The 21726-nt window shown below is 41.5% G+C and overlaps 1 protein-coding gene across 3 annotated transcripts in view; it reads left to right on the top strand.

Moving 5' to 3' along the window:
* Positions 1–16895, top strand: part of klf12b (Kruppel like factor 12b) — a 50764-nt gene extending 33869 nt beyond the window's left edge. For 2 of the 3 annotated variants that reach the window (XM_061692335.1, XM_061692332.1), the window contains 3 exons: positions 583–751; positions 7080–7237; positions 11859–16895. In XM_061692335.1, the coding sequence (XP_061548319.1) occupies positions 583–751; positions 7080–7237; positions 11859–12040 (509 nt within the window). In that variant the 3' untranslated portion in view covers positions 12041–16895. The remainder of the gene's footprint in view (positions 1–582; positions 752–7079; positions 7238–11858) is intronic. The other variant, XM_061692333.1, reaches the window with a different exon arrangement.
* Positions 16896–21726: the final 4831 nt, after the last annotated feature.

Below are 21726 nucleotides of genomic sequence, written 5' to 3'. Positions count from 1 at the left end.
GTGAATTGATTGTGGAATTTAATTTCATGTGTAATTGTAATCCTTTACATTACTTGGAGAAAATGTGTAATTAAATTACAGTTGCTTTCGGAAATTTCTTACAATCTTTGTTACATTTGAAAGGTAGCCACAAACGCTCAGATTTCATTTCCCCCTTCGAAAGCCGAAGCTTGTGATTGGCTCGCTCTGATCATGTGCGATTCTGCTGTAGTGTCAAACATGACACGTTTTTCCAAATATGACCTTAAGTTTGTTTGTCTAACATTTGGAAAGGTTTCTATCGTTTTAATCAAATTATATTTTTATTATTATTATTTTTTTTAGGAAACCTCAAAGGGTCCTGTTGATGCATTCATTCAAAAATAAGTAATCCAAATTGAATAAAATGTAATTAGTTATATTACTTTGAGAAAGTAATTGAAGTAGTTACACTGTTATTATTTTCAACAGGGTATCTCGTAATTATAACCAGCTACATTTTCAAAGTCATCTTCCCAACACTGGAACAGCTAATGTTAAATGAATACTGTACCTCTGACTGTGTCGGGTAAAACCGAGTACTCGTATCTTTGTCGTTTTTAGCGCCACCTTCATGGTCTCGTCTCATCTTCGCAGTGCGCGCGGAACACAACGGCCTGTCGCCGCGTCACATCAAGAGCGACAGCGATGACGACGACCTGCCAAACGTCACGTTGGACAGCGTCAACGAGACCGGCTCCACTGCACTGTCTATAGCCCGCGCCGTACAAGAGTGAGTATTAATCTTTGACATACGTTCGGCGTCCATTTTGTCCATTCTTTTTGTGTTCAGGTGAGTGGTGTTCTCTGGGAGAAATGGATCAGAAATATATTTTTGGAAGTTTATATGATCTCTGCACATGTATTGGCAGTGAACGTGCTTTTAAGGTCAAGGTTCAGTCAAAGGTAAAGTTGTAGAGAAATAAAAGATAAAATATTGAATTAAAAGTGAAATACATAAGTATAGAAAACTGAGTAAATACATAACACAACACAAAAAAAAATATTCAATTGAATTTTACTGTAATTGGAACAAATATTTAGATACATGAATTAAAAATAATAATTAGTAGATGACAATTGGTAGACATCTTTAGCATGATACCTCCCACCTGCGGAGTAGACGTGGCATCTGTAAAGCTGACGACTGTCAAACTACTGCTGCTATTGACTAATTTCAGACATGAAAGAGTTAACTGTTGATCCCATTTTAGTCGTGTCGCTAACCAAAACAGCAGCAGGTGATTAGTCTTTCAGATGAGTTAAAGCGTTGAGCCCTACTGCACGTCGGAACCAAGTTTTGTGCGCCATATTACAGGCGACTTCTGGTGGCTCAGCAATTTTGTCTATTTGTGATGTCGCTCTCTCGAATTGTGCAAGTGTAGCTCATGCTGTGGCCTGCTAACAGTTTGAAAAGGTCTCTAAACTTTAAATTAGAACGTCACTCGACTATCCCATAAATGTTTGAAATACATTTAGAAGAGCCCAGAGGTCGAGGTTTCCCCTCTGACATCAAATATATATTTTTATATCTCCCTGGGAGCTTTTCCACACTGGGCTTGAATGTGATGTGCGGCTGCGCAACTACATATACGGTCTCGCGTGGCGGGCATACTTTACGGCCTCCGGGCACGGGCAACCTCAGCGGTGCCAGCCCATCTGTGTTGAATGAAAAGAGCGGCCTCTTGAGCGGATGACGGCTCGGACGCTCTCCTGATGGCGAGCAGGAAGTCGGGACCCCGCCCCCCTCCTCTGCTGTCGGACGAAGAGCCAGAACAGCCGCCCGGCCAGACTCGAGTTCGTGCCCGTCGGATGGTTATTTAGTCTAACTGCGAGGAAAAGTATTCCCAGACTGTGCTAATCTGTCTCATGTGGAAACTTGACGCTACTAAATGACTTCTGGACTTGGGAACTGCACAGTAAATGTTCATTGATTGTTGATTCGCTCTCAGCTGGGGCAACATTAGTCAGCTCGATACAACTTTACATACACTTAATGTATCGACACCGGAGCTGATTTTGGCGAATTATCTGATTGCGCAATGCTGTGTAAACGGCACAGGCGTTGACACAATTCTCCCATAGAAAGTGATTTTTGCCGTCGGATTTTACAATCACATTATTTAATTGCAGGATGCCTGTGTGAAAACGCACACAGTTGCGGTAATATCCTGCTTTGCTGGGTTTTGCGTAAAAGGAAAAGGCAGTCGAATGCCAGATCGTCCGTTAGGGCTCCGCAGGATCCGCGTGTGAGAGAGGTTACGTGGCGCTGCTGGGCAACACATTGAGATGAAATTGGCACTGGGAAATTCAGAGGAGAGCTGAGTTTGGCGGGCCCCAGCCTTTCCAGCCAGACTGCGCCCCCTTACTCGCCCCCTCCCTTCAGTAGACCTCAGGTGTCCGTGCGACCCTGCTGTACGGCAACACATGCTCCCGCGCCGCGCGCAGCGCCTTCAGCAAGGAGGTCAACTCATCGTTGTCCACGCAGCAGCACGACAGACATACTAAGTGTGGGTCGTGGGTAAAAACAAACCTCCGTCTCGAGTTGCGCACATATCACGACATACGGTGCGCTCCATCGTGAGCTTGAAAGACAGGATGCGTTCCACCCGCAAACATCAGGCAGAGCGTCACAGGAGAGGTGTGAGGGCACAGCTTTCATTCCAGGTATCCATATATTAAAATGATTCAAATGAGAGAGGAGAGTGAGAAGGTTTGTGTGTGTGTGTGTGTGGAGTAGGTTTCTTCATGAAACTCTTCCATATTCATGTGTTTCCTAGGGGAACTGTGGATAGGCTATTGTTGGAGGGCGGCAGCGGAAAAGAGAATACTGAGGCTAGAGGGTGTGTGCGCACGCGTTTGTGTGTAAGAGAGACTCCCCCGAGTTGGGAGCGGCAAAGATCCCCAAAAGTCCATACAACATACATAATTCATTTTCAACATTGGGTCCCAGTTGACACTGCATGAGAGGTGGGGTGCACCCTGGACTGGTGGCCAGCCAATCGCAGGGCACGAGTGTTTTAGAATAATACTCAGCGATATTATAATTTCATTTGTACCTGTGGCCAGGAAGCAAAGCGTGGAGAGTCTCAGTCACTGAAATGCGAGTGTGCAGTCAGTGAACGGGGCGGTCGATCATTGGCCACAGCCTCTCAAAATATCCACAGTCTGTCCTTAGTCTTGCGTGTTTCCTATTCTTTGACAATTGCACCATGTTTTTGTGGTAAAAACAAAAACAAAACAAAGATAATACAGTACAGTAATTTACACGTGGATACTGAAAACCCGATATTGCGTTGCAGTTTTTCTGTTGCAGAGCATCGGTAATGTGCGGTGGTCAATCGCTTAGTGTGCGGCAAAGAATCGTGTGAAAGAGGCTAGTGGCGTTTTCTGCATTTTCCTCCACATTGCTGTTCTGTATAAATGGCACCAACACACGACTGGGGGGAGGTGACAATTTTTTAGCTGTGGAGGTAGGATCAGAGCTTTTACAGCAACGAAAGTGAATTTAAAAAAAAAGCGGCACAAGTGGGTGAAGTTTGACACCGTTCCCACTGTGTTGTGTTGAAAGCAGTTGTCGCTGTCTATGTATCGTTTTGCGCAAAAAAATAGCCCCTTGGTTTTTGACAGTCCCGACATAAGCAGTTCTGAGGTTGCAAATGGTGCGAAATTAATTAGTTTGGAGAGAGGCGTAGATATCGTCGCACGGCACAAGGAGTCATGGTCACTTACTGCCGTTTTGTCATTGGATTGATCAATCTTTATGGTCTACAAGTGTTTTTTTTTTGTACATATAAATAATCACTGTATCTATGACTTAACGATTGTGTCAGCGTAGGCTAGTGATAGACTACGGCACGGTCTGATTTACAAATGTGGGTTTCGAAACGCTATCGTAAACCGGACCCGCTTGTAGCTTTGTCCCAGTGGTGTTGCCGTATGAAATTGCTGTAAATCCGGTTTGGTTTTGTCAGGAGCTTCCTTTAGCCTGGCTGCACAGTCAACCCCCACATATTTGCGTTTTGGCATTCGCAAATTAGCAGATGTTTTAATTTTTTCCAGCCTATTTCTTTGGCACTATTTGGTGGCATATTGGCGCCAAGAAACTATTGAAGTGAGTTGAGGTGTTTCCTTTAGACAAACGTCGTCCATCTTGTGGCACCTATAGGTACAGTACAGTACAGTATAAACTTTTATGGGTGTGGGCGGTGGGGGGGGGGCATCAGTTACTCGCGGGTTTTTGCAGGTTCACTGAAATCCACGACAGGCTCTTGCTTGTAAAACAAGTTTGCATTTCCACCTCTAGCTCTTACATTGTACGCTTGACACTCTGTTTTCTCCCTTTTTGCCTGATTATGCAAAGACCCATTGGGGTGCAAATGTTGAGCTGGAGTCTAGACTATTTCAGTCAATATTAAGGGACATAATGAATGCAAAGCAAGTCACCCTTGCGGGTATGCCGTCCTCGAAGTCGACACATCGCTGTGGCTGGCTACACAAGACGTGGCGGAGCCCGAGAGAGAGCAGCAGTGTGTGGCTGGCAGGAGTGCAGCAGTGCTTCGAGTCACATCCTCTGACAGGTAGCACAATGGCCGACGGGAGGCCAGCCAGGGCACACTTTCTCAGGTCCTTTCCTGTTTTCTCTGTAAAGCCGCAATCAGACGCAGCGTGAGAACCCCGTCCGTTAGCATGACCCGCTTTCCTTTTCGCCAATGCTATTGTGGTAAAACACGCACATTTCGATCAGCCTCTGTTTTGGAGAGAAAGCAGAAAGAGAGGAACTTGAACACAAGTCAGCAATGCTTCAAAGTGCTACTTCCTTGTTTTCCCCAGGAGACACAAATAAACACAGAGGTTTGGAGGCAGCGTGGCGGGCTTCGCCTCGGGGCTCACATGAGAAAAGTAGCACCAATTGATTGTCACACGCCAGCTACGTTACGATAAGATCAAACAAAAGATTCGCTTATGCAAAGTGATGGATTAATGAGCTAATTGTGCACATGGTAGTTATAAAAAGCAATTAGTTTTTTTTGTATACTATTTGGTCTGATTTTTAAATCCCTACTTTCTGCAGCGGCTCTTCATATGGAGCTTGGATGTTAACTGAATATCATCGTGCATTTTATGAAGTGGAATATTAGGTTCTTATATCCAGCGTCAATCTATTAAATAAGTAGTGATGGTTAAAAAAAAAAAAAAAAGGGCCCATGTTGAGTTGATTAAGCTGTGATTACTCTTGTGTGATTCTTAATTTGGGAAGCTGCAGTGATCAGAAATGGCAAAATGATACAGTTATCCCCACACATTCACTTTTCCCAAATTCATCCATTTATGTTTTTTTCCCTTCTTTTTAACGTACACTCCGTTATTTTGCTGGAAAACTCACCTACTTGTGTATATACACGTAATTAGGGTGTAGTTCTTTTGGAAGTCAAATCATCTGTATGTCATTTTAAGGCTGATGTTGTAAGAGTAGTTTGAAACGATATTACACTGTTTTGGGATCACAGTTTGTGGTATATTTATGGGGAATTACTGCAATATAATACATTTGCTACAATTTTCCATTTGTTTCCCTCCTCTTATTGTTGCCGCATACCTAGCGATGCAGCCGAACGCGACTGAACATTCGTCCATTGTGCGGGCTTCCGCAACAATTTTTTATTTGCACAAGTGGCCGATCAGTTAGCCACTGGTTTTGCCGTGATTAAAAAAAACAAATTGAATCGCCAGTGCACGGGGTCACAATGATTACAGCCAATCAAACGCATATGTTTTCACTCATGCTAAGATTAAGTTTTTAAGCGAGTGAGACGCAGAACAGCCGCTGTGCTCCCCTAATGTGTGTGTATATCTGTGTGCACGATTTGTTTCTTTCTTTTTTTTTTAAGAATTGCAAAAAAAAAAAAAAAAAAAAAAATGGTGGTAAGATGCAGGGGGAAACAGGAAGTGGCGTTGCTGCGGTGGCGACAGTCCCTTGGGTGAACTGTCTGGCACTCGAACCCGCCCCTTGATCTTCGTCTCTCGTGCTTCCTCATTTGGCCGTCTCAAATGCACATTGAAATGCACTGCGTATATAGAGGGGCATATTTAGTCACTTGGTGGTCCAAGGCAAACGCAGTCATGGGGCCCTCCACATCCGTGTACTGCAAAGTTGAAATAGCAGTGTTTATCATCAACTTAAAGGTGTGATTGTGAGACAGTACTTCTATTTCCTGAGCGAGGTAAAGTCCTTAAAACTGGAATTGATGAGCATTAATTAACATTTAATATAGTTTACCATTTTGTCCACTTGGATATTCACATGTCGGTGATGAAAAGTGTCACTCAACTTCATGTGAACTGCACCCTCCTCAGCTGACACTGACAGCAGAGCTACAGCAACTGGTTCTTTCTGTTGTCTGCTATGCACATTTGTTGTCACTGTGAAAAAGGTTGAAACCTTTTGTAGTTTAGATGAATTTGTTTGTTTTCCTCGCTCCGTCTCTTCTTCTCTCCCTCGAAACCTCCGCTTCATTTTCCACACGTCACGCCAACAAGTTTGTTTTGCTGCTATCGTCTTCCTGAATCAAGTTTGCACATGCGCAGTATGAAGGTAGAATAGACCATTGCATAATAAGGGAGGGGCACTCGAAAAAGGAAAGAAATTAAGCGTGTGAATTAAGACCAAAACAATAACGATTGCTTTCAAGTAAAGACAATTCCATTCACCAGTTTTTATGATTTGAGGCTCCGACAACGGAACCTCTTTGGACGAGATGGACAAATAAAACATGTTGATAGATGACAGTCAATATAGGAGCAATGAGAAGAGCGGCCCTCTGCTTCTCTTATTACAGTGCAGGCTTACACTGCCACCTGCTGGAGTTATCGAAAATTGAACTACAGATGTTTTGAGTGTGAACCCCACCCACACTGTCTGTCTCAACTGTATCTGAACCATCTAAAAGTCCCCTTAATTTTTCTTTTATGCTCAAAGCATTTTAAACAAGTGACATTCAAAGAATGATGGGCCAGTGCAAAATGTCGCCGTCCTTAACTCTTCCTCGTTTGTGTTGCAGTTCGATGTCGCCTTTCAGTATTGACAGCATACGACGTCCCCGGAGATCGGAGTCGCCAGATTCCAAAAAGCGAAGAATCCACCGGTGCGACTTTGAGGGTTGCAATAAGGTTTACACCAAAAGCTCCCACCTAAAAGCACATCGGAGGACACATACAGGTCAGTGGCTCTCATACGCCGTAAACAATGATCGACACCTACACATCTAATGAGATCCCAAACGAGAGTTGTGTCAAAAAAAAAAAAAAACTTTTTTCTTTTTTTTTTTTTTTTTTTTTTTATATATAAATGTCAATAGCTTCTTTTACCTTATTTAGCGAAATGGAACAGCTGGCATTAACTGTAGAGGAAATGTTTAAAGCAAAATGTTAACATTCTTAAATATTCTACAAGTGTAAAAAAAAAAAAAGATTAACCTGTAAAAAGTTAACCACAAATGGAAAAAAAAATAGAGAAAAGAAAAAAGATAACAGGTGATACTTAGCAGCTAGCCATTCAGCAGGTAGCTAACATTTAGTGGTGGACTTCAGTGCCTGTATGCACTGCTGTGCGAGACAGCATTTATGGGAGTGCGAAAATTAAACATTTGGCAATTTTTTAAATGTTTTTGCAACGTAAAACTTTGCTACTTCATTTGTCGTATTACTTTTTGTGGCCAGCGAGCTAGCAAGGGGCGAGTGCTAAACAACCAATGCTAGCAGTCGACTTCACTGCCTAAGCATTTCTAGATACTTTGGAACATTGTTTTTGCTATTTCATTTATTGCTTTACTTAGCTACTGATAGCAGCTACCATAAGCATTCGTCTTCCCTGCCAGGACTTTTCAAAATAACAACATTGCACTTTACTACTTTGCCTCTTCTCGATCAAGCACGTCAAACGCCAGACAATCTTAAGTCTTATAAGATTATCCTTAGGTCTGATGTGTGCGAAGAGTAGACTCGTCCCAATTTTAGGCTCTGAAACAGGTCGGAGTTGACAATGTTAAATAATGAAGTCTTCTTCGCGTGTGGGGAAGTCGACTTGATGCCGTGGAACAGCATATAGCCAATCAAGAAGCACCCTGACTTAACAAAAGGAAAAGAGCGTAAATAAAAACAAGCATGTCTTACCCAATGTTGTTGGGTTTTTTTTTTTGTAAGAAAAAGTGGGTTCCCCAGATGGCAAAAAGTATTTCCCAAAGTCGTTTTTTGAGGACAACAACATTTTACAAGGCTCCGGCCGGCTCAGACAGCCCGCAGGAACATTCTGGAAACATCTTTTTCTTTTTCTTCTTCTTCGGTTTTGTGAGCTCACGGGTGATCACATGAGATTTCAAGATCAGCGGTGGAACATAATCTTTGTGTGTGGTGTTCTGTGTCGACATTATCGGCGCACACCACACACAATACAACCAAAACTGTTAAATGCCATCTTTTAAGACCTGAAAAATCCTTGTGTGTACCAGGCTTGACTTTTTATGACAAATTCATGGCTAGCTGCTAGCAGCTAATGTTAGCAGTTGACCTCACTGTCTGGACTTTCCGAAACCTTTCGTAATGTCGCACTGTGCTACTTAATTTACAGTATTACTTTTGGCTGTTAGCTAGCTGTCTAGCTTGTGCTTAGCACGTGCAGCTGGCTAGCATTAGCAGCTAACATTAGCAGTCAACTTCACTGCCTGCCTGGATTTATAGAGACATTTTGCAACATCTCACTTTGCTACTTTGTAACGGTGTGATACACACTGGCCGAGACAGGTCACACAACAACTGCAAACGCCACAACACATCAAAACCGCAACACGGCGTCATTAAAGTACAACGCAAGTGAGCGCTGGGACTTACTTCAGCTGTATAATTGGTCCGGGTTACCGGGGACTCTGACTGGTTAGCACATCTGCCTCGCAGTTTTGAGGTTGCAGCTTCAAATACGGCCTCGCCTGTGTGGAGTTTACATGTTCTCCCCGTGCCTGCGTGGCTTTTCTCCGGGCAACCCGGTTTGTTTTAATGTACGAAGTTGGAATATTGATCATTTATGACATTCAGAAAGTGCTTTGCTTCCTAAATAGCTAACTTTGACTTTCTTTTCCAACTTCATTAAAAGTTGTGCAACTTCCCACCTCAGTCGCTTTTTTTTTCTGAAGGTGTTAAAATTAGTTTTTTATCTTTTGGTGATATGGGTAGAGTGAGGTCTTTAGTTCTAATCCAAACTTTAATTTCATTAGGAAAATCCTTTAGTCGATTTTTCCGTATTAAAGATAAAGGGAAGCCCATTGGTCCATTGCCAATATGAGTCACCGGTAACCCGGACTAATAAAACAGTCAAAGTGGGTGGTTATGAGGAATCAGGACACACCCCCTGCAGCAGTGGGAAGGGCAGGACACACTGATATAATGACATGACAGTTCCAGATAAGTATCGCATTTGCACAAAATTTAAATTATAAAGTTTGTTATGGTTAAGTTGGCGGCACGGTGAGCGACTGGTTATCACATCTGCCTTACAGTTCTGAGGACCGGGGTTCAATCCCCGACCCCGCCTGTGCGCAGTTTGCATGTTCCCCCCGTGCCTGCGTGGGTTTTCTCCGGGCACTCCGGTTTCCTCCCACATCCCAAAAACATGCATGGTAGGTTAATTGACAACTCTAATTTCCCCGACGGTGTGAATGTGAGTGCGAATGGTTGTTTGTTTGTATGTGCCCCACGATTGGCTGGCAACCAGTTCAGGGCGTACCCCGCCTCCTGCCCGATGATAGCTGGCATAGGCTCCAGCACTCCCGCGACCCGCGTGAGGATAAGCGGCTCAGAAAATGGATGGATGGATGGATGGTTAGGTTGGGCTAGGTTGGGGTTTCCTTGTACTACGATGGGTTAGGGCTCGTTATGCCACATACAGTAGAAAAAGCTGCCTCAAATTAACAGCATTGGTAACTGCCAAAATCTGTTTTCTTTTGTAATGACTGACTTACCAGTATGGCCAAGCTCTTAATGTTTTTATATACAGTGAACCCTCGCCATTTGACCAAGCCTTAAGATCCAATAGCAAAAAGTTTAATGAATGCCCTGCTAAAATGTTTTACAATTGCCTATATTAATTGATTAAACCGAAAATGTACCCCATACTTTGATCCCAAAACACTTTGCATAATTTCAAACTCATATTACAACATTACCCTTAAAAATATTTGATTAAAAGAAATGTCAAGGACGCAAGAGTGCATGTCCGCTTTGCAACTTATGCAACCTATGTACTGTATTATGTTTTGACTCAGATCATTCAATTTATAAGTAAATAGGGGATGAAAAATGGAAAAGCTGTTGGTCGTGATGACATACCTGTGGAGGTATGGCAGCATCTAGGACAGGTGGCTATGGAGTTTTTGCCCAGCTTGTTCAACAGAATTCTAGCGGGTTAGATGATGTCTGAGGAATGGAGGAAAAGTGTGCTGGTGCCCATTTTTAAGAACAAGGGTGTTGTGCAGAGTTGTGGGAACTACAAAGTAATAAAGTTGATGAGCCACACAATGGAGTTCTGGGAAAGAGTAGTGGAGGGTAGACTCAGGACAGATGTATTTGTGAGCAACAATATGGTTTCATGCCTCGAAAGAGTATCACAGATGTATTACTTGCCTTGAGGATGTTGATGGAAAAGTACAGAGAAGGTCAGAAGGAGCTGCATTGTGTCTTTTGTAGCTCTAGAGAAAGTCTATGACAGAGTAGCCAGAGAGGAACTGTGGTACTGCATGCGCAAGTCTGGAGTGGCAGAGAACTATGTTAGAATAATACAGGACATGTACGAGGGCAGCAGAACAGCGGTGAGGTGTGCTGTAGGTGTGACAGAGGAGTTTATGGTGGAGGTGGAAGTGCATCAGGGATCAGCCCTCAGCCCCTTCCTGTTTGCAATGGTGACAGATGAGGTTAGACTGGAATCCCCGCGGACCATGATGCTTGCATATGACATCGTGATCTGTAGTGAAAGCAGGGAGCAGGTGGAGGCATGCACTGGAAAGAAGAGGAATGACGATTAGCCGAAGTAAGACAGAATATATGTGCATGAATGAGGGGGGTGGTGGAGGAAGAGTGAGGCTACAGGGAGAAGAGATAGCAAGGTTGGAGGACTTTAGATACTTGGGGTCAACCGCCCAGAGCCATGGTGAGTGTGGTCAGGAAGTGAAGAAACGGGTCCAAGCAGGTTGGAACGGGTGGAGGAGGGTGTCAGGTGTGTTATGTGACAGAAGAGTCTCTGCTCGGATGAAGGGCAAAGTTTACAAGACAGCGGTGAGGCCAGCCATGATGGACGGATTAGAGACAGTGGCACTGAAGAGACGACAGGAAGCAGAGCTAATGAAGATGTTGAGGGTCTCTCGAGGAGTCAGCAGGTTGGATAAAATTAGAAGTGAGCTCATCCGAGGGACAGCCGAGGTTCCATGTTTTGGAGACAAAGTTAGAGAGAGCGGACTTGGATGGTTTGGACACGTCCAGAGGAGAGAGACTGAGTATATTGGTAGAAGGATGATGAGGATGGAGCTGCCAGGATGACGGAAAAGGATGACGCGCTGTGGCAACCCCGAATGGGACAAGCCCAAAAGGAAAAGAAAAAGACTATCTTTGAAAATAAGTTTAGGAAAATAGTTTCGTTCCCCTTATTTAGGCTACGTGGGAGGGTCAAAAAGTTAGAAGGGTGAAGTTGGGCACATCTGCAAACGACGACCGTGTTTGGATGCAGCTCTTGTAAGGTGAGACGATAAAATGTTAGGCTTGGCTTTTAGAACGTGTGTGTGTGTGTGTGTTTCTATTAGGAGAAAAGCCTTACAAATGCACCTGGGACGGCTGCACGTGGAAGTTCGCCCGCTCCGACGAGCTGACCCGCCACTACCGGAAGCACACGGGCGTCAAGCCCTTCAAGTGCGCGGACTGCGACCGCAGCTTCTCCCGCTCGGACCACTTAGCCCTGCACCGGCGCCGACACATGCTGGTGTGAGACAAGCCAGGAAATAGAAATCAGCAGGGAAGGAAGGAAGCGAGGAAGCAAGGGGGAGCCGGATCTCCCTGGGAAATGTTCTTCAGCTGGTCTGGCCACACGCGAGGAAGATGGCGGGGGTCAAAGAAAGAAAACAGGGTCAATTGGGGACCAGGCGGTCAGGATCGTTTCTTGTCTTTTTCAGCACTGTTTGGAAGTTTGGAACACGGACTCTTTAATCAGACGTGGGGAGGAATTGCAATTTTTCAGAATCTTTTTTTTTTTTGGCTTTATAATGTGAAAGACCCCGGACTATGGATTTTCTTTCTTTTTTTCCAGTTTTTTCTTTTTTTCCCCCTTCTTTTTAATGATGCTGTGGCTCTTTTGAAGCAAATCCGGATTGGCAGCAGAGGGCGCCACTTGACCATGGATGACTTCCTCTGGACTTTGAAGGCGCCACCACAAGCTCAGTGACTCCAAAGCCATTTTCTTGGGGTGTGCTCACTCTTCTCGAATATCATCATTTAACAACAACAAAAATCTGGAGCCACTTTGTTGGATTTTTGTGCTGTGATGAAGCAATCAGATCAAGTGCAATCTTAATGGTTACAACTACACACACACACACACACACACACACACACACCACACACACACACACATAGGGAGAGCGACACGTCTTGAAATCACCTTTTTCCTATCAGGAGCCATTTTAGTCCGCCAAGGGCCATACAAAATTGCTGAAAAAAATCCCATTGGACATATGTTTATTATTATTATATATTATGAGCCTTTGTGGGTGAAATGTTTTCTAGGGATCTTTTTTTTTTTCCCCTTGAGGTTTCATCGCTGGCTTTAAACGCTTCAACAACTATGTCGTGTACAGAGAACTTTGCAACAATCACATATAGGACTCTTTGCTTTCCTCACTTCTTCTCTCACCTGGTTTTAGAATACATTTTTAAAAAATATTTTATTTTATTTTTTTGCACAGCAGCACTTGACTTTAAAACGGCCGAAGTGTTACAAAGATGGCGGCAACCACACACACACACACACACACAAGAGCAATATATTGTGAACGGAGCTTGATTGATGTAAAAAAAAAAATTTTTTGCTCAAAATTTTGCTGCCTCGAATGTCATCAACTTCAAAATAGTTCCAGTCTGGATTGTAATGAAAACTACATCTAGTTGCCATTTTGTCACAACATCACTCATTTGCATACATGATATGGACAAAAGCATTGGGAGTTGTATAGCACAAAAACCCTGATTACTTGAATACAGTGGAAGCTTGAATTTCTCCCCATAGGAAATAATGGAATAGAATTAGTCTGTCTCAGGGTCAAACTGTCACCCTCATAAAACCTCCTTTAGCTGTAGTAGCCTTCCGTAGGGACTTCGTCGACTTAATCCAACTCTTACATCGTACCCTCCAGAGATGCTGATTGTTTGTGTATTATTGTGCGCAAATGGCTATAAATGTGTTTTGCTCGTTAACGTTTTGCTCTGACCAACCAATCAGAGGGCGGGAAAATGCTGATGTCATCGACGGCCAGCGCTCTGGCTGTTGGGAAAAAAAAAAAAATCTGGTGGAACAAATATTAGAATTCAGGCAAAGCGGCGACCCTCCGGTTGCAGGGCGCACACTTACTTGCGTCACAAAATGTACAAAACAAGTTGATATAGAAGAAAAGATTTGGTAAAAATGTAAACCATGTCAAGTGAAAGCATCAACTATATCAAGTTAGCTGTAAAACAGCAATTGAATGCATGAAAGATTAAGTTACAATGCAAAAATGATGAATGAAAAAATGTAAAACGTATATTAAAAGGACCTTTGTGGGGTGGCAGCAGTAGAATTTTGGATCAAATGTATTGTTGGGGGTGCGAGAACATATTTGAAACCAAAGAAAAAGCCAAACGTACACATTGAGTCATTTGAGGCGAGCTTGCCGAACTGAGCTCGAGTGAAGTCTCACGAGATTTGCTGAAATCTTGCAGAATGTCAGGTCAAAAGGTTTTTTTTTTTGTTTTTTTTAAACTTCGTGGGCATTTTCTTCAAACTATGAAATAAGCGTGCCAATTTCGCGCCTCCGCTGTATTTATCGATCTGATCGCCCCCCCCAATTCTTTTGTCCATTGATAACATCCAGAAAAATCACCATAACATGAATAAATGTATATATTTTTTTCCCTCCAAGATTTCAGCTCTGTCGCTGCTGAATATGAAAGTAGTGCTCTTCTTTGATGGCCGAATGCATTTATTGGAGCCAAGCCAGTAAAAGGAACCCGTGACCTTTTATTTGATGTATGAAAAACAGCACCTTGAAAAAAGCTCCACACCCATAAACACCCGCCCTCGTATACATATTAACCCCCCGTGTGTAAAATGTATATGTTCTCTTTATTTATGTACTGTATATAATTTGTGCACATATCATCATTGTGTTATGTTAGTGATAAGAGTATCAGCACCTTGTTTGTTTATTATTAGTGTAATTGTTTTTGTCAAATGATTTTTATTGAAGATGTCAATTTATAAACAAAATAATCATCATTATCATATTTTATTATCCATATAATATATATATATATAACACTTTATGAATGAGGGTCACTTCAACATGCTTATTACTTTTTTTTGTACAAAAAATGTTGTAATATATGTGATGACGTGTATATATTTACAATATATATATATGTATATATATACACGTTTGATAAAGAGGGCTCTTTGATTCGAGGTGCAGGATTTATCCATTTGTCTTATTTCAAATTCATTTGCGGGGCTGCATTGCGTTGCTGACTCACTCAAAACAACAAGACGTCGACTTCAGATTTTGATGTTCCATACAATTGCTTCTTGTTATTTCAACGCAAAATGACAACCAAAATATTTTTTCAAAGTATTTTTGTCAAACCGGTCCACATAATTGCATTTTCTTGTGAGTTCAACAAAAATATGATTCACATTTGATTGTTTTATATTTCAACGTGTTCCACAATTATTTCTTTGTTTATCCAACAGCTTAATTATTTGTTGGTCTGTCAAGAATTTCAATATTGCAAATACGATGTTGATCCAATTAAATTTTGTTTTGTTTGATATTTGTGCAATTTTCGACGTTTTTAAATTAACCCCCTTCTCTCCCCCCCAAAAGTCAAAAGTGAACTTTTTTTAAACTTGCCAATTATTCTATTCGTTTAACACAAAACAACTAAGTTGCTTTAGCATGTTTAATACGTTTGTCAACCTGTTGTCAAACACACAATTTCATTTTCTCATTTAAATGCAAAACTCTTCATTTGATGAAATGATTTTTTTGGGGCGTGCGTGTGAAATATTACACACACCCCCTCCCCAAAAAATCATTTCATCAAATGAAGATTCAGCCTGTTACATGCTATTTATTTTGTCAGTTGAACACAAAAATGTTAAATTGTTCAAATGTGTTTTTTAAAAATATATATATATATATATATATACCATCAAGGTATGTGTGCAGTTTTCCAGCTGCGAGCAAGATCTAAACGTAGCCTCACGTCACTGCCCCCGCCCTCGCGTCTCGGCCCTCAACTTGCACGTTGCATCTTTTTACACTTGTTTTGTCTCGGGGTCTTTCCAATTTCTTCTTTTTAACTTTTGGGGGGGGTGGACTAATCCAATTTGTATGGTGCGAATTGAGAAAAAATATTCAACACAAATAAGTAAGTTAATATTGGATAAAGGTTTCCGTTGAAATAGAAACATGAAATTGTGCGGTTGACATAAAAATGTTCAATCTCAGTTGTATTCTTTTCAATGGACTCTTTTTGGAGAAGTGAAAAGTGTTCAATTATCAACTAATTGATTGTATTCACAGATGCACATATCAACACGATTCCCAATCAATATATAGATTTTTTTTTTATTATAGCAGTATTTTGAAAAAATAGCATCCTAACCAGACAGCGTGTATTGTTGGATTTTCTCTTCAGCGTCTTTTTTCAAGCATGATTTTGCAACGGTAACCAGGGTCAAAGTTATGCAATAATAACAATAAAACTAATAATAATGTTCATGAATAGTGCCTCATGTCACATGACTGCTCCGTGCAGCATTTTCATTTGACAGAATCCTTTTCACATGACAAGGCGACAATTGAGAGGGGAAAAAAAGAAAGAAAGAAGCAGCACAGACAACGATATGCAAGTCGGACCGCTGATGTTTTGATGTATTTTGACACCGTTTGTCACGTCCGCTTGCCAAAATCACACACTGTTCATTGCATGTTTTCTTACAAAAAAAACCAAAAACGATTCGACTCCATAGAATTTATTTCACGGTTTCTGGAAAAACGTAACGGGAAATCCCACTCAATGTAGATTGATGGCTTTTTTTCATTATAATTGGAGAGTCTATCAGTTGTAAATCTACTTTACTTTCGGTGTACATTTTGATTTCGTGGTTGGGAAGAATCGTGACGCCGGCGGCTGTGTTTCAATTTGCAGATATTTCGTACAGTAAATGGTTGTTCCTGTATTTATGTAAAGTGAGTGTAGTGTAAATATCTTTCGGTCTTCTTCTTTGCGATCTTCACGTAAGGAAAAGTGTGATTTCGCTCAGCAAACCGCTTCAAAAGGGAGATTTTGCTCACAGACTAACAACACAAATGTACAATATTTTGCGGGGGATTCTTTAAAAACATGGTGCCCATTTTTGTGTTACTCTCTGGTTTTTGTTTTGTTCGTTTTTTCCCCCCCAGTTGTTTTAAGTAGCCTATCCAGTCTGTGCTTTGTCTTCTTCTACTTCTTCTGTATTTCTTTTTTCAAATGGCTGGAGCTGTGAAATTTAAATAAGTTGAAACATATAAATGTATATTAATATGAATGGAGGCATGAAGGTTAATAAAATTGCATTTTATATGTAATGCTCGGTTAATATGTTGTTATTCCCTGCTCCGCAAATATTGATATTCAGGGGAACTATAGTGGAACCTCTAAATTTGAACGCCCCAAGAAGTGGGGGGGGGGGGGGAATGCCCCTAAATTGTACAATTCCCTCGTCAAACTATTTTTTTGGGCGATTTGTGACAAAAATCTTCTGGAAAGTAAAGACCGTAATGTTATACAATTCTAGAGAATTGTGCCCCTAAAGTCATACAGTGCAGTATATTTCCAAGTTTACCCAAATGCTAAAGAAGTACAAATATGATTTTGAAAAAATCTAAATTGGACCAAAATGATCTGGGAACGTGTCCCCCTTGCGTCGACCACTGGAGAAAACATATCTTCTGTACCCAAGTCCTACAGTTCGACATTTGGCCAACATTTTATCAAAAAATATTTACATGAAGTCAAACAAAAAAATATGCCGCTAAAGTTTACAATTGTGAAATTGACCCAAATATATCCCCAAATGTGCGAATTTCTGAACTTCACCCAAATGTTCTGAATAAAATATGCCCCTTAAAGTAGAGTCATTTCAGATTTCACCAAAATGCGATAGGGGCATATTTTTCCCGAGATTATACAATTTAGAATAATCAATTTTTTTGTCTTTTTCTGCGTATAATGTCCCAGTTTTCATGCAATACCAAATTTATATATTCTAGAAAGAAAGTTGCCCCATTGACCCACATTTATGAGAAACATATGTCACTATAGGTGTATCTTTTGGACTTTGGTCTATATATATATATATATATATATATATATAAAAAGTTGATGCCTCTACAGTCATGCAATACAAGTCTGAAAAATCAAGCAGGCAGGATTGGCTTTAGTCGAGAAAAGTAGGTGATAAAAGAACCTTCTCCCACAGGAACAGCTTTGTTTGGTGTTTATTAATGAATTTTGAAAAAATAAATATGTAAAAAGCACTTTGAAAAGGAGCTTGAAGACACTAAAAGCGTTTGGCAGATGTTCACGCCGCCAGGTGCTAAGTAGAGGGGGGGGGGGGGGGGGGGAGCACTTTGAAAATGCTTTTTGAAGACAAATCAAGGAAATGATACTTTCATGTTGTTTGGAGCTCGACTTAAAAAAACAAACAAAAAAAACAACAACATATGTTTGGACGTGATTTGCTCCCCAAAAAAATGTGGCGATTTGTTATTAATAATATCAACCAAACATTCAATTACTGCAATTTAATATAATTACCCTCTTACATTATAGCTGTCTGAATTTAGTATCTAAAATTAGTATCAAAAATCTAATGAAACATTTATTTTATTATTATTATTTTAAATAAAAACATGTTTTGTTTATTATTACAGCATTCTGATTTTTTAAATGCTGGTCCAGCAGCCACTTTATAGAGGGAAAAAGAAGAGAAACATTAAAACAATAAATGAAAAAAATCAGACACAAACATTACATTACGTACATAACAAATAACTGCAAAAATAGGGTTGCACAAGTGCACACACCCTCTTATAAGTGGGCATGTGGCTGTGTTCAGAATGAACCAATCATATTTAAACGCATGTTAAACGGCAGTCAGCACACCTGCCGCCGTTTAAAATTTATAGACCTACATAAAGTTCAGGTGTTCAAGCAGGCTTTTCCTGACATTTTTTTGCATTCTAGCAGAAGCCTAAAGGGTCACTGACTGCTGTTTGGAACAGTTCCTAATTCCTTCCACCTTGACCAAGGTCCCGGTTGCAGCTGCACTAAGACGCCGCCCAAATCTTGAGGCCGCCACCACCTGCAGGTTTGCACGCCGTTCTTTTGGTGAGCCGCAGTCTTTGTTTGCACCAAAAGTATCCAGCGCACACAAAATAGCGCAAACGTTTTTCAACAGAATTATTCAAACCTTTACTGAAAAGCATATTTTTCTTCATGGTTTTTATTTTGGAGACACTCCTCATCTGAAGCATTAACTACTCCACAAGTGCACTTGTTATTTCTTTTGTGACAGCACAGAAAGTGACCAGTGATGGCAAAGATGACGATAACCATAGAACCGGAACTGGAATTTATTCTGAGATAGGAAAGGCTCTGGCTGCTTTTTTTTTTATTTTTAATTTTTTTTTTATTATTAATACTTGTGTGAAAGTTAAACATGCTATAATATAGCTATATATATATATATATATATATATATATATAGTATAATTAATAAAGGTTTTATAAGAAGACCTTTGACAAAATTTCCGCATCCCAAACAGGATTGTGCTGGAATTTGAAGCTTCTCCTCTGTTGTGTTCATTCCAAGAATCAAACTGCAAACATTACATTTGCTTCTGTGGAGTCTTTTGTCAGCTTCTTGCAGGAACTTTGACATGTGCTTGGTGCTTTTCCTCCTCCTTCTCCCTCTTCTCCCTCTTCTTCTTCTTCTTCTTCAAGTCATGTCTCAGCAATAAAAAGCCGAGTCGTAATCCAACCTTGCAGCGCTCTTAAGATCACAGTGACAGCAGCTTTAAAGATCAGCTTAACACAATAGAGTTGACTTGTCAGGCTTTTTGTTTGGTTCCCACACGAGTGAAGTATCGCGTAAGCGCTGCACAGCTGACCTGACCGAACATATGTCGTCCACGTGGAATGATCTCATACGGCGGAACCTCCAAAGTGGAACACAATCCATTTCCGCTTCCCAAACCAAATTCCCGATGTTAAATAACGTCAAAGCGGACGGCGGACCGGTCGCCGGTCAACCGCGAGGCACACATGCACACAGGTAAACGTTCCCAAATTGAGCTCAAGTGCCTGCGCCGACGTCAGGCGATGTCGCAAGTACGGCGACGATGCCGTACAAGAAAACCCCAAAACTTAAAGTGACTTGATGAATCCATGTCCAAATGTGTCCTGTACTGTATATGACTATCGTCTGCGATTTGAATCGGATTTGGGAATGAGTAGCGTCATTTGTGTCATTGCGGGAACCTTTGAATAAGAACATTTCAGGAGCCACGTTGTTTGCGCACTTTATTTTTCCCTTTGTTTCTTTTTCGATTTTTGCAGTGTTTATGTGTTTTATTTATGTGTTCCTTCCTGACATGTTTTGCTTGTTTGGACTCATGGTTGTCTGTATTTATGTTCAGGATGCATTTGTTGATCTTTACCGTTGTTCGTCTTTATAGCTTATAGCTTGCATACAATTTGTTCATTATGGATATTTTCCTGGCGATCGCTGTTTTGTTAATTTTTACTTGATTTGTTCGGATGTCTTTCAACCTGCATTATGTTTGATTTTGGGTGTATTTTAACCTTCCCAATATACTGGCATTGACTTGTTTGACATTCATTAGTTGATGCCATATGCTGAATGCTTTATGATGTTAATAATGTTGGAATTCTGAAATGAAGTCGGACGATGTTTCACAAGTGAAGTGAAGTGAAGTATGGCGTATTCCATCCAGCTTTGTGTGAATGAGCCTTTTCCCGACATGACCACCAGAGGGCAGTGGTTCGCTGCAGTTCATCTTTACATTTTGCTGCGTATTGAAATAGCTTCTCACTCAACTCCATGATCCAAATAACAAAGTCAATATGTTCCAATTTCCTCTGATTTTGTCGTTATTTTGTATACGCTCAGCTACGTAAATTGTTTCCTGTTCGAATGCCGTTGCCTTAAAATGTTTTGGTATTCAAATATTTCGCCTTGATAGGAGGCACGTATCGATTTGCTGGGAATTCAAAGACAGTCGTTTCAACAAAATCCTCAAGTGACCCTCTCGCCTTCATGATGTTACAATGAAGTTATTTTTGAACGGTTTCTACCCTCGAAAAATACAATCAATATGCTGTCCCTACTTTTATTTAATCTGTCTTTTGGCTGCGTCACAAGCAGCGAGCGGCACACTTATCGGACGTGACGCTCTTTCGTTAGCCATCGTTTCCTTCGCCCGCTCCTGTTTGGGAAACAGCAGATGAGGCTAGCGTAGACTCTCCGGGGAGAAATTCCCCATAATTCCTTAATGAAATGGAATAATTTAATTACAGTAACTTGGGCAGCATTCATCAATATAATTGTTTCTGGGGCGCAGCATTATAATTGCGCTCGAAATGAAAACAAGTCCATTTTGAAGGTTCCTTGCCATCTTCCGCCGTGTTGCTGTTTCTCTGCGGCATTTCTCCCTTTGATGGGCGGCCATTCCGCAACATTTATTACAGCCGTTTAATTTAAGATCTCTACAGGCTCGGACAAGAAGACGAGAGACGATAGCGCCGCTCGCTGTTGGCCTTCTAATCTGATCCTCTCTGCTGGCCTTTCTTAAAAGTCCATCTCAAACTGTCTTGGATTTCACCACAAAGGGGAGTCCAATACATAACCCCCCCTTAAATAATAAAACATCCTTTTGCTCTAATCTGCTGCAAGAATGTTGCCCGTTTGAAGTCTTGCGCGATGGCGTAATTGCCCTCACAGGTGTGCCCTCCGCGGACAAAGCCGCTCATTGTTCGCCGCGGGAGCCGTCGGCCCGGACGAATTCTTCGGCCGGACGAACCGCGCTCTGATTCTTGTCGGTGCGCTTGTATCGGTTGCGCTCGCAGGTTCTTGTAATCGGATTGTAACAAAGTTACTGAAAGTTTTATTTTGTTCCCCTCGCAGACGTCACATGAGTTTTCGAAGCTCAGCGTTTGGTCTTCATCAAGCATCCTTGGCTTTCAAAAACAGCCCACGTCTTTTTTTAGGACTTTTTAGCCACTTTAGAGTTGCCGTCGTCGTGTTCTACTGTAGTATCTGTGACTTTGAGTGCGCGTGGCTTGAAAAGGCGGGGC

Source organism: Phycodurus eques, chromosome 12 (assembly GCF_024500275.1).
Source record: "Phycodurus eques isolate BA_2022a chromosome 12, UOR_Pequ_1.1, whole genome shotgun sequence".
Classification (NCBI taxonomy): domain Eukaryota; kingdom Metazoa; phylum Chordata; class Actinopteri; order Syngnathiformes; family Syngnathidae; genus Phycodurus; species Phycodurus eques.
The sequence above is the reverse complement of the archived record's forward strand: the minus strand, read 5'-3'. Positions and strand labels throughout refer to the sequence as shown.